The 12,979-nt window shown below is 35.9% G+C and overlaps 1 protein-coding gene across 1 annotated transcript in view; it reads right to left on the reverse strand.

Annotated features, from left to right (window-relative positions):
- Positions 1 to 9,754, reverse strand: part of LOC120862185 (transmembrane protease serine 11G-like) — a 40,314-nt gene extending 30,560 nt beyond the window's left edge. Inside the window, exon 1 of the mRNA XM_040238303.1 lies at positions 9,676 to 9,754. Within this exon, the coding sequence (XP_040094237.1) occupies positions 9,676 to 9,686 (11 nt within the window). The 5' untranslated portion in view covers positions 9,687 to 9,754. The remainder of the gene's footprint in view (positions 1 to 9,675) is intronic.
- Between the last annotated feature and the right edge of the window lie 3,225 nt (positions 9,755 to 12,979).

Below are 12,979 nucleotides of genomic sequence, written 5' to 3' on the forward strand. Positions count from 1 at the left end.
AACATCTAGAAGAACTGGGCAAAGAGCAATCCAGTGGTAACAAGTTCCTAGAGCTGGAACAGGAGTGAGTTTGTTGAGTTCCAGGAAGAAATGAACATAGTGTGTTGGATCACAGTGGGTCTAGGGAAACGTAGAAAAGGTTCAGCTAGAGAGACAAGCAAGGACCAAATCATGGGGTCCCTGAAGTCCATGGCAAGGTGTTATTAATTCTGAGGGTTTATAGGAACCCAGTGGGCAGTAATATGGGAGGGACGTTGATATGCTTTACATTTTGTTTAAAAAAATGTCTTTCATTTGCTAGGTCTAATTCACTTTTGGGTTCTTAACGTATAGTACTTCCCTTCAGATGTGCTATTCTCTTTCTTATAGCGACCCACCCCTGTTCTACCACAGCATCGCCTCTACCTAAAATATCCTCTCTGCCTCTGTGTTTCTAATCTCCTTTTCTCCAGTGGCTGACATTTCCATTTGTTTATTTCTTTTTCAATTTTTAAAAAAGATAGTTTGATGACCAATTTTAAAGTTTTTATTTAATTTATTACAATATTATTTCTGTTTGGTTTTTTTTTTTTTTGGCCCCAAGGTATGTGCAGTCTTAGCTCTCTGACCAGGGATTGACCCCACAGCCCCTGCATTGGAAACGGAAGTCTTAATCACTGAGCCTCCGGGGAAATCCCTGGTGTTTCCATTTCTGAAAATGTTTCAGTGTGCTGTTATAAAGCCTTCTATAAGGGCCAAATCCATTAATCTATTCACAGCTATCTCACTCCAGTTAACAGCTACCTTAATGCTTCCTCTCCTGCTTTGTTGCTGTCTATTTTGTTATAGTGATCATGTCCTATTTTATATTCTGGCTGTTTGTGCCAGTGACCTTGTCTTTCTCTCTACCTTAGCTGCCCACCTTCATACTCAAACTCTATATCTTGTCATTACCAAGAGCTTCTATTTCTCCACAAACTAAATTTTAATTTAGTCATCAAACTCTTCAATTGTCATGACATATCCTTCTAGTTTACTGCCTTAGTACCCTGACTTTAATCCCACTGAGATTTATAATTCACAGAACCTACCGTCTTTTCACTGCCACTCTCCTGTTGGCATTGGTCTCTAACCTACCATAAATCTTATTATTGCTGTTCGGTCACTAAGTTGTGTTCAACTCTTTGTGACCACATGGACTGCAGCACACCAGGCTTCCCTGTCCTTCACTATCCCCTGGAGTTTGCTCAGATTCATGTTCATTGAGTTGGTGATGCCATCTAACCATCTCATCCTCTGCCACCCTATTCTCCTATTGCCTTTGGTCTTTCCCAGCATCAGGGTCTTTTCCAGTGAGTCAGCTCTTAACATCAGGGGGCCAAAGTATTGTAGCTTCAGACATCAGTCCTTCCAGTGAATATTCAGGGTTGATCTCCTTGTTGTCCAAGGGACTCTCAAGAGTCTTCTCCAGCACCACAATTTGAAGGCATCAATTCTTTGGCACTCAGCCTTCTCTATGGTCGAACTCTCACATCCATCTAAACCAAAGCCTTTGACTGTATGGATCACAATAAACTGTGGAAAATTCTGAAAGAGATGGGAATACCAGACCACCTGACCTGCCTCTTGAGAAATCTGTATGCAGGTCAGGAAGCAGCAGTTAGAACTGGATATGGAACAACTGACTGGTTCCAAATAGGAAAAGGAGTACGTCAAGGCTGTATATTGTCACCCTGCTTATTTAACTTATATGCAGAGTACATCATGAGAAACGCTGGGCTGGAAGAAGCAGAAGCTGGAATCAAGATTGCCAGGAGAAATATCAGTAACCTCAGATATGCAGATGACAACACCCTTATGGCAGAAAGTGAAGAAGAACTAAAGAGCCTCTTGATGAAAGTGAAAGAGGAGAGTGAAAAAGTTGGCTTAAAGCTCAACATTCAGAAAACGAAGATCATGGCATCTGGTCCCATCACTTCATGGCAAACAGATGGGGAAACAGAGGAAACAGTGGCTTATTTTATTTTGGGGGGCTTCAAAATCACTGCAGATGGTGATTGCAGCCATGAAATTTAAAGACACTCTTTGGAAGGAAAGTTATGACCAACCTAGACTGCATATTAAAATGCAGAGACACTACTTTGTCAACAAAGGTCCATCTAGTCAAGGCTACAGTTTTTCTAGTGGTCATGTATGGATGTGGAAGTTGGACTGTAAAGAAAGCTGAGCATTGAAGAACTGATGTTTTTGAACTGTGGTGTTGGAGAAGATTCTTGAGAGTCCCTTGGACTACAAGGACATCCAACCAGTCCATCCTAAAGGAGATCAGTCCTGGGTGTTCATTGGAAGGACTGATGTTGAAGCTGGAACTCCAATACTTTAGACACCTCATGTGAAGAGCTGACTTATTTGAAAAGACCTTGATGCTGGGAAAGATTGAGGGCAGGAGGAGAAGGGGACGACAGAGGATGAGATGGTTCAATGGCATCACCAACTCAATGGACATGGATTTGGGTGGACTCTGGGAGTTAATGATGGACAGGAAGGCCTGGCATGCTGTGGTTCATGGGATCATAAAGAGTTGGACACAACTGAGTGACTGAACTGAACTTACTGAAATCACATCCATACATGACCACTGGAAAAACCATAGTTTCTTGACTATACGGATTTTTGTTGGTAAGGTGATATTCCTGCTTTTTAATATGCTATCTAGGTTCTTCAGAACTTTCCTTTCAAGGAGCAAGCATCTTTTAATTTCATGGCTGCAGTCACCATCCACAGTGATTTTGGAGCTCAAGAAAAGAAAATCTGTCATTGTTTCCACTTTTTCCCCTTCTCTTTGCTGTGAAGTGATGGGAGAAGATGCCATAGTCTTAGTTTTTTGAATGTTGAGTTTTAAGTCAGGTTTTTCACTCTCCTCTTTCACCCTCATCTAGAGGCTCTTCAGTTCCTCCTCACTCTCTAATGAAAATATGTGTGATATGATAACAAAGGATAAAAGATATTCAAGGAGAGATTGATCCAAATTGTCCAATGTGGTTAGGAAATCAAATGATACAAGTTTAGAATAACTAGTGAATTAAATAATAGTGGATCACGGTGACCACAACAGGTGAAGGAACAGAGTAGCAAACCAAAGTTACAACCTAAATGTCAAGGGTTTGAAGAATAACTGGAAGAAATGAGATGAAACAATGGATATCAACAATTTTTAAAGAGTTGAATTATGGATTAGAAGAGAGAGAAGATATGGGGTTGATGGAAGATTTTTTTTCTTAAGAATATTTAAGTTCTGAGTATACTTGAAAAGTGAAAGTGAAAATATTAGTTGCTTAGTCACATCAACTCTTTGGGATCACACCAGGCTCTTCTGTCCATGCAATTTTCCAGGCAAGAATACTGGAATGGGTAGCCATTCTCTTCTCCAGGGGATCTTCCGGACACAGGAATCAGACGCAGGTCTCCTGAATTACAGGCAGATTCTTTACCATCTGAGCCACCAGGGAACTTGTAGAGATGCTGAAGTTTGGAGGAGGACCGAGTTGAGAGCACAGCTGAAGGATCATGAATTCTAAACTATTAAGTTCACACATATAAAATTGCCATTTGTGTAGGACAAAAGTGGTGATATATTGACAGCTTCATATGGTTCAGTCTAATATATTGGAGAACTTGAATAAACTGCAGCATCCTCTTGAGAATATGAATGGATATAGGTAGGTTTGTTGGTTTGAGGTAAGGAAGCTGAAGGAATTCTCATCTAAGTGATCATCAAAATATATCTTAGAAATAGAAACATGAGAGGACAGGTGGCGAGAACTGGCAGTTTGAGGAGGGCCAGAGAAATTGAAAACAGTAATTATAGAAAATGAGAGCATAGAATAAGGGGATGTAATGATTAGAGCTGAGGGCTCAGATGAACAGCCCCTTCATACACATTTGTTGCACTCCCAGTGTTCTGTCTTGGCAGAGGTGAACCATTGTTCAGAGGTATATTCTCTCTAGTATTTATCCAGGTATAAATGATGCAGGAAAATATGCAGCAAGAGAATTTAGTGGAGTTTAAGACATTGAAAAATTTGTTCCATTGATGAATTTAAGGATCACAAGAGAAACCAAGAGGAGTGTATGTATGTGTGTGTGGTGTGTGTTTGGTGGAGGTGGCAAGCTGAAGGATAGGAAGAGTTCATAGACTGGAAAAACCAATGAATAATAATTTTTAAAAGGTGGATGCTTTATGCACTAGAAGTAACTGAGACTGTAAGAAGGAATGTTAGGATAGTGATAATTGTCCAAAAGTATGATTCAGAGAGTCATGACAAAGTCTAGGGTGTGGGATGAGAGTAATATTTGAAGAGAAGTTTATAGTGATGAGACAAGGAAATGAATGAGTAGGATTTCAAGGTCAATCAGCATGAGCACTGAGGCTACTTAGGGTAAATGTAGGACTTGGAGTAAAGAATGATATAGGGAAGCAAGTGTCAGCCTTTAATAAATAAAAGGCATTATCATGAGTCCATGAGGACAAAGATGAGGAAGGAAAGGAGTGCGAGCAGAACTGTGTGAGCCTCAAAGGAATAAAGTGGTTTACAGGGATGTAGAAAGGAATGATCTGCGGTGGCATTAAGCAGTGAAGACAAGACAAAATCTTCAATAATAAGCTCTTACTTGAGAGGACTGTAAACAATGTTATGTCCCGAGGAAAGATTATATTTTAGTTTTACAAGGACATAGGCAATATTCCAAGAAAAAAATTATTTGGGACATGGAGTAGTTTGGTAATTATGGGATGGTACTCCAGAAATTGTGCAAGTGCAGAAAATAACTTATTCCAAGGAAATAATTTTGAATGTATGCAAAAATTAGCCAGAGGGTTGTTCATTATTGCAGTGTTAATTATAAAATGAGTGTTAATGATTCCAATATTAAAAACATTTTAAACAGAAGAGGTTTAAATTATGGATAATTTATCATATTTTCCTGTAAAAAATACACAATAGATAAAATAGATAGTTTGTATCTTAACTCTTATTTTTAAAAATATATATTATAAAAAAGACAATACAAATTTTATATATATATATATATATATATATATATATATATATATATATATATATAATGTGTCTATGTTCTGGTAAAGTTTTAAGTGCATTTTTGAACTTGAAAGAAGCATCAGAGATATTAATTACTCATTTGGGGGGTCATCAGTCACCTCACCTTTTTGATATCTATTCCTAGTACTACACTGACTATGCTGAACTTCTAGGACATAAGGTACTATTAGAGAAGCTGAGGAAAGACTCTCACTTAAAATCAAGTTTGGTTTTTAAATTAAAATCATTAGTCTCTGATTTCTACATTGGTATGTTTTCACTTGACAGAGTTCTTTTATGCCTATTGATATAAACCATAAACCTCATTTAAACAATCATTGTGGGAAGTAAAATTCACTGATGGGTGTTACTACATGAGAAGAGATTCTAGGTGGTTGCCAGAAGTAGGGGTGGGGATGGGAGAAATGGGTGAAGGGGATCAAAAGGTACAAACTTCTACTTATAAAATAAATGTTATGAGGATATAATGTACAGCATAATTAATAATAACATATTTTGTATCTGAAAATTACTAAAGTGCATCTTAAAAGTTTTCATCATAAGAAAAAAAATGTAACTGTATGACAACAGATGTTAACTAAACATTGTGGTGATCATTTCACAAGATATATTAATGCTAATATTACCTCATTACATCATACACCTGAAACTGTAAGGTTATATGTAAACTGTATCTTAATTTTTTTTTAAAAAAGAAAGAGACTCCAATATTTCTGTGTGGGGTAAAGAGGAATGTAATATTACTCAGAACCTCACTGTAAGAATGCAATAATCCAGGGAATTATAGATACTCATTCATAGATACTCATTTTCAGGAAAGAAAAAAGGGCTAAATATTATAAATATATTTCTATATATATATAATATATAATATATATTACAGAAATATGTTCTATATATATATATACACAGAAATACAAAATATTTCTGTATACAAAGGAGTCTTTAAAAATAGTATGAAATCCAATTACGTGGATATTAAGATAACAGAAAATATTCAAACAACCAGTAGCTGATGAGTTGTTAGTTGGAAATTGGTCCCAAATAAATTTGAAGAATGAATAATGGTTCAACAAGCATTCTACTTGGTATTGGCATGCACAACGAGGAATAAGATATGTTTTATTCATATTGGCCATGGGTGACAAAAACGAATAACTAAATGTTTGTTTGGGTATTCCAAATGGAAAAAATCCTCTGGGACTTAATTACTCTGGGGCGTGGATCATCAATGGAAGGAGTAGAGACAGCTTGTAAACAACACCTCTTCCAACTCTTCCCAGCATCCTCATCCTTTACTATTCCTGTGAGGCACAAAGCCAAAGACAGCCAAGGCTAATATGGCAAAAATCTGTAAAGTAGGCTTACTGACTTATCTGAATAGTGGATGGGACTGTCAAAGTTTTAAGGATTTTGGTCCTGGAGGTGAAAATTTTGAAAACCTTGAAAATGGAAAGTAATAAGAGTGGAGAGATCTAAATGGTTTGTTAGTCTGTTAACCAGATGTAGGTCTTTTGCTTTTCTCTGATTTTTACTTCAGTCTATTTTTTTTTGTCTGTCACTTTCATTTCTCTCCTTACCTTTCTGGTAGATTTCTTTTTCCATTAACCAGCTATAACATTTAACCAGAACTGAAATTTACATAAGTCTTAAAAAGAGGCTGAATTAAAACTGTAGGTTTAATTTAGCTCTTAGAGGAAAACATAGCCAGAACACTCAATGACACACTCAATGACAGAAACCAAGCAAGATCCTCTATGACTCACCTCCTAGAGTAATGGAAATAAAATAAAAAGTAAACAAGTGGGAGCTGATTAAACTTAAAAGCTTTTGCACAGCAAAGGAACTCTCAGAATGGGAGAAAATAATAACAAATGAAACAACTGACAAAGGATTAATTTCCAAAATATACAAGCATTTCATACAACTCAATACCAGAAAAACAAACAACCCAATCAAAAAGTGGGAAAAAGACCTAAACAGGCATTTCTCTAAAGAAGACATACAGATGGCTAACAAACACATGAAAAGATGCTCAACATCGCTCATTATTAGATAAATGCAAATCAAAACTACAAGATATATCACCTTACATTAGTCAGAATGGCCATCATCAAAAAGTCTACAAAAAATAAATGCTGGAGAGGGTGTGAAGAAAAAGGAACAGTTTTGCACTGTTGGTGGGAATGTAAATTGATACAGTCACCATGGAAGACAGTATGGAGATTCTTTAAAAAACTAGGAATAAAACCACCGTATGACCCAGCAATCCCAGTCCTAGGCATATACCCTGAGGAAACCAAAATTGAAAAAGACACATGTATCCAATTGTTCATTTCAGCACTGTTTACAATGGCTAGAATATGGAAGCAACCTAGATGTCCATTGACAGATGAATGGATACAGAAGTTGTGGTACACCATGAGACATTAGTCAATCATAAAAAGGAAAACATTTGAGTCAGTTCTAATGAGGTAGATGAACCTAGAGCCTATTATACAAAGTGAAGTAAGTCAGAAAGAGAAAGATAAATATTGTATACTAATGCATATATACAAAATCTAGAAAAATGGTACTGAAGAACTTATTTTCAGGACAGCAGTGGAGAAACAGATGTAGAGAATAGACTTATGGACATGGAGAGAGGGGAGGAGAGGGTGAGATGTATGCAAAGAGTAACATGGAAAATTACATTATCATATGTAAAATAGATAGTCAATGAGAATTTACTGTATGTCTCAGGAAAGTCAAACAGGGGCTCTGTATCAACCTAGAGGGGTGGGGTGGGGAGGGAGATGGGAGGGAGGTTCAAAAGGGAGGGGACATATGTCTACCTATTGCTGATTCATGTTGAGGTCTGACAGAAAACAGCAAAATTCTGTAAAGCAATTATCCTTCAATTAAAAAAAAATTAAAAAAACTTTATGTTTACTTATTCCCATCTTTTCAATACCAAAAAAAAAAAAAAAAAAAAAAGGTGACTGGTACAACACAAATAGATCTTGCATAAATACATGACAGTTAAATATACTGAAGAGCAAAAAATAATTTGATTAATTGAATTATCATTATTAGTATAGAATCATCATATTTCCCCTGCAGATTAGAAATACTTTGAAGTAAAAATAAAAATATTGTTAATAGTATCATCACTGTTTCTATTACTCTCCATTTGAAAAGAAAATCCTAGTGCATGCCTGTTCTAGAAATAAGATCAATTAAGTGGGAAAAGTTTTTATTTGTTTAATTTATTTTGTTTTTTTTTAACCACTTAAATCTTAATTTGTGTCTCTAAGGTGAGCAAGGAGAAAGGGGAACATTTGAACTGATTGTAAAGAGTTTGTTGGGGGGATTGTGGTCCAGAAATCCATGTATTTAAGTTTTATAGACAATATTCTATTATTACCAATGAAGACAGAGTGCAACTCCAGGTAAAAGTCATTAGAAAAGACATCTGTAATTCCTGTATTACCTTGAGCAGTTTGTACTTACCTTGAGCAGTTTGTACTTATTGACATCATATTCGTGTAGGAAGAATTAATGTTCCAAATGAAACATTTGGAAAATGTAGGAAAATGAAGATTAGATCGGATAGGGAAATAGAGGTTAAAACATTTAAGCTTTATTTTCTGTATATTTCCTTCCAAATCTATTAAAGAACAAAATCTTAGAATTATTTATTCACTTATCACTATTTTTTGCTTTTCACTTTTTATAGTCATATGTATAAATTATTCTTATACTGTTCTTTATTTTTTCATTTTAAAAGACAAAGAATTTATCAAAGGTCATTAAAGTTCTTATTTTCTTTTTGAGGTTTTAATAATATTTATCAATTTCAGAAGAAGGGCTATAACATAATACTTCCTATATGACTTATATGGAGAAGGAAATGGCAACCCACTCCAGTACTCCTGCCTGCAAAATTCCATGGATGGAGAAGCTTGGTAGGATACAGTCCATGGCGTCGCAAAAAGCTGGACACAACCAAGCAACTTCACTTTCTTTCTTTCTATAGCTCCTTTTGGAGAAGGAAATAGCAACCAACTCCAGTACTCCTGCCTGGAAAATCCCATGGACAGAGGGGCCTGGTGGGTTACAGTCTATGAGTCTGCAAAGAGTCAGACACGACTAAGCAACTAACACACAAACAAATACAATTTATATATTTCTTCTATTTTCAGTGTATCTATTAAATGCATAATTTAGAAAGATCATAAACAGCATTCTAAACTGGTATGAGAAAACACTTTATTACTTTCTCCATCTTTCCATGCTGAAAACTTACACAATTTTACCTCAGGCTCTGTGTTTTTACTCCCTTTCTCTGTTATTATGCCATTTTCACATTAAATTTAAATTTCCCAATTAAAATCCAACATGTGGAATTTTCAGATTAAAAAAGAAATTGTTAGCATGGTTTCCTGAAATAAAGAGTTTAAACATTACTATGTTACTATTTTCTCCAACAGTAGAGGAAAAAATAACTATTAAACCCACAAATCAGAATAATTCCTGAATTGGAAGCCACAAATATGAAACATATCTTTTAAACATGAAATAAAATTAAACTTACTGATACATCATCCACTGTCAAGAATGCAAACTCTTCCACCTCTGTGCTGCTTTGTGATTTCTCGTCAAATGAGTAGCACTCTGGGCATTCTTTCAGCTGACTAAAGAAAGGACTTAAAGGATTTAAAATAAACTAGTTGAACAAGTTGGGATGGGTAAACTTTAACCAATAGTGTGACTTGAGGTGAAGAATCACTTGATAACCTTTGTCATAGCAAGTAAGAATTTCCTGGTTCTGGCTAATTAAATGAGAAAATATTGTGTCCAAGACCTAAGCAACACCCTTAATACTTGGAGCAGTTTTGTGTTTGTCTTTCAAGAGATAGTACTCTTTGTTTTGAGTCAGGACAGTCTGGTCTTCAGGCCCTGCCCTTGTCCCTTGTAGAGACAGGTGTGAAACACGATCAGATCAACCTTTGAACAAGATCAACTTTTTCATAAAAGGTTGAATAGCTGTTCACTTGATTTTGTTAGTGCAATAGTCTAAGACATGTCTGGATATGGCCCAGTAATTCTTTGGTGTCTTCTTAAAGAGGGATCCAACTTTAAGATGGGAAAGTGAAAATATATTGCTGTTTGTGCCAATTGCCATTTTGAAGGGCTCTCTTAACTCATTTTGTGATTTTCTTTGTAGCTAAAATAGCACCTAGGCTTCCTAGATAGATCAGTGGTAAATAAACTGCCTGAAATGCAGGAGATATGTGCAGGAGATGTGGGTTTGATCCTTTGGTCAGGAAGACCTTCTAAAGAAGGAAATGGCTACCCACTCCAGTATTCTTGCCTGGAAAATCTCCTGGACAGAGGAGTTTGGTGGACTACAGTCCATGGTGTCACAAAAGGGTCGGTCACGACTAAACAACGATATCAGCACCTACTTTCATTGACTTAAAGTTTTCTTTTCTGTAGATCAGATCCTTTTTTTCCCCCATTGTGTCTTTGCCCATATACCTAAAATATTGTTTCCTCTCTTTGTAGTATAGTTCTCAACTAAAAACACACCTCACTGTAAGATTCAAGTCATTTAATTAGAATCTGACCAGGGTCCCTAGACTTTGAGAGCCTATGTTCCCCCCAGGATGTTTTCCCCTAATTTCTCCACTGTCCAAATAGCCCTTGACCCATGTTTTCCCCTCAAGCAGGCAGCTAGTTTTAGTTTTGATTATTTTCAAAATATTTCTTCTGCTAGATAATGAAAGATTTGAGGCCAGAAATTGTGATGTGTGTGAATGAATGGAATTTTCTGCACTTCTGCAAACACTTTGACATTCAATGTTTACTCAGTCTTTCTTTTAGTCAATTTGAAAATCAACATTTGAATTCATATTTCAAGTTCCCTTTTGCTTTGAAAATAAGTTTTTGGCAAAGCAGTCACATACAATTACAATGAATAAATGAACATATTGGCTAATAAATTAAAAATTCTATTCATTTGTCCACTTTTTGTTCATGTATAACAAATTGCTACAGACTTAACCACTTAAAACAATAGCCATTTATTATCTGTTTTTCACTCTGTTGGACAGAGGTCCAGGTAAGTTCAGTGTTGTTCCCTGCTTAGTGTTTAAAGACTAAAAGCATGGTGAGGGCTCACCTGGGCTCCTATCTGCAGGCTGTGGTAAAGAATCACTTGCTGGCTCATTTAGTCTGATGGTAGAATTTAGTTCATTGCAGAAGGACTAAGGTCCCTGTTTCTTTGCTGCCTGTCAGCTTGGGCTGCCTTCAGTTTCTAGAGGCTATCTGCATCCCTTGATAAATGGTCCCCTCTGTCTTCAAGCCAGCAGTGTTACATCTTCTCACACTTGGAATCTGTTTGATTTTTCTGCTGTTCAGTAGAGAATATTCTCTATTTCTAAGGAAATCTACTTCTAAAGGCTTAGACTTCAACCCACCTGGAAAAATCTCTTTCTTTTATTAACTCAAAGTCAAGAGATTAGTAATATTAATCATATCTACAAAATGCCTTTTGCCAAGTGATGCAGCATAAGCATGACTATGATATCTCACTCTATTTGCAGTAAGATTAGGGCAGAAGATCTTAGAGGACTATTTTAGAATCCTGCCTAGCACAATAATATAAAAAAGCATTGTTTTCTATCTTTTAAACTATATGTTTAACAATATTAGATATTTAGTAAAAATTTAACATTCACCTACTCTAAGGGTATGGTTAGTTGGTATACCCCTTTCAAGAATGCAAACTTGCTAAAGTGATGAGGAAGAAAGAAATTCTATGCAAAGGGAATCATGTGTGCATGTGACATTATAGTGTGTTTACAGCACTAAAATACCTTTTTTAAAAAAATGAAAATTAAGAATAAGAGTATGCCACAGCAATCAGAGCAGAAAAAGAAATAAAAGGAATCCAAATTGGAAAAGAAGAAGTAAAACTCTCACAGTTTGCAGATGACATGTTCTTCTACATAAAAAACCCTAAAGACTCTAGCAGGAAATTACTAGAGCTAATCAATGAATATAGTAAAGTTGCAGGATATAAAATCAACACTCAGAAATCCCTTGAATTCCTATACACTAATAATGAGAAAATAGAAAGAGAAATTAAGGAAACAATTCCTTTCACCATTGCAATGAAAAGAATAAAATATTAAGGGATATATCTACCTAAAGAAACTAAAGACCTATATATAGAAAACTATAAAACACTGGTGAAAGAAATCAAAGAGGACACTAATAGATGGAGAAATATACCATGTTCAATGGATTGGAAGAATCAATATAGTGAAAATGAGTATACTACCCAAAGCAATCTATAGATTCAATGCAATCCCTATCAAGCCACCAATAGTATTTTTCACAGAGCTAGAACAAATAATTTCACAATTTGTATGGAAATACAAAGAACCTTGAATAGCCAAAGCAATCTTGAGAAAGAAGAATGGAACTGGAGGAATCAACCTGCCTGACTTCAGACTCTACTACAAAGCCACAGTCTTTAAGACAATATGGTACTGGCACAAAGACAGAAATATAGATCAATGGAACAAAATAGAAAGCCCAGAGATAAACCCACACACCTATGGACACCTTATCTTTGACAAAGGAGGCAAGAATATACAATGGAGAAAAGACAATCTCTTTAAAAAGTGGTGCTGGGGAAACTGGTCAACCACTTGTAAAAGAATGAAACTAGAACACTTTCTAATACTATACACAAAAATAAACTCAAAATGGATTAAAGATCTAAACGTAAGACCAGAAACTATAAAACTCCTAGAGGAGAACATAGGCAAAACACTCTCCGATGTAAATCACAGCAGGATCCTCTATGACCCACTTCCCAGAATACT

This window comes from Oryx dammah, unplaced genomic scaffold, assembly GCF_014754425.2.
Source record: "Oryx dammah isolate SB20612 unplaced genomic scaffold, SCBI_Odam_1.1 HiC_scaffold_3, whole genome shotgun sequence".
NCBI lineage: Eukaryota > Metazoa > Chordata > Mammalia > Artiodactyla > Bovidae > Oryx > Oryx dammah.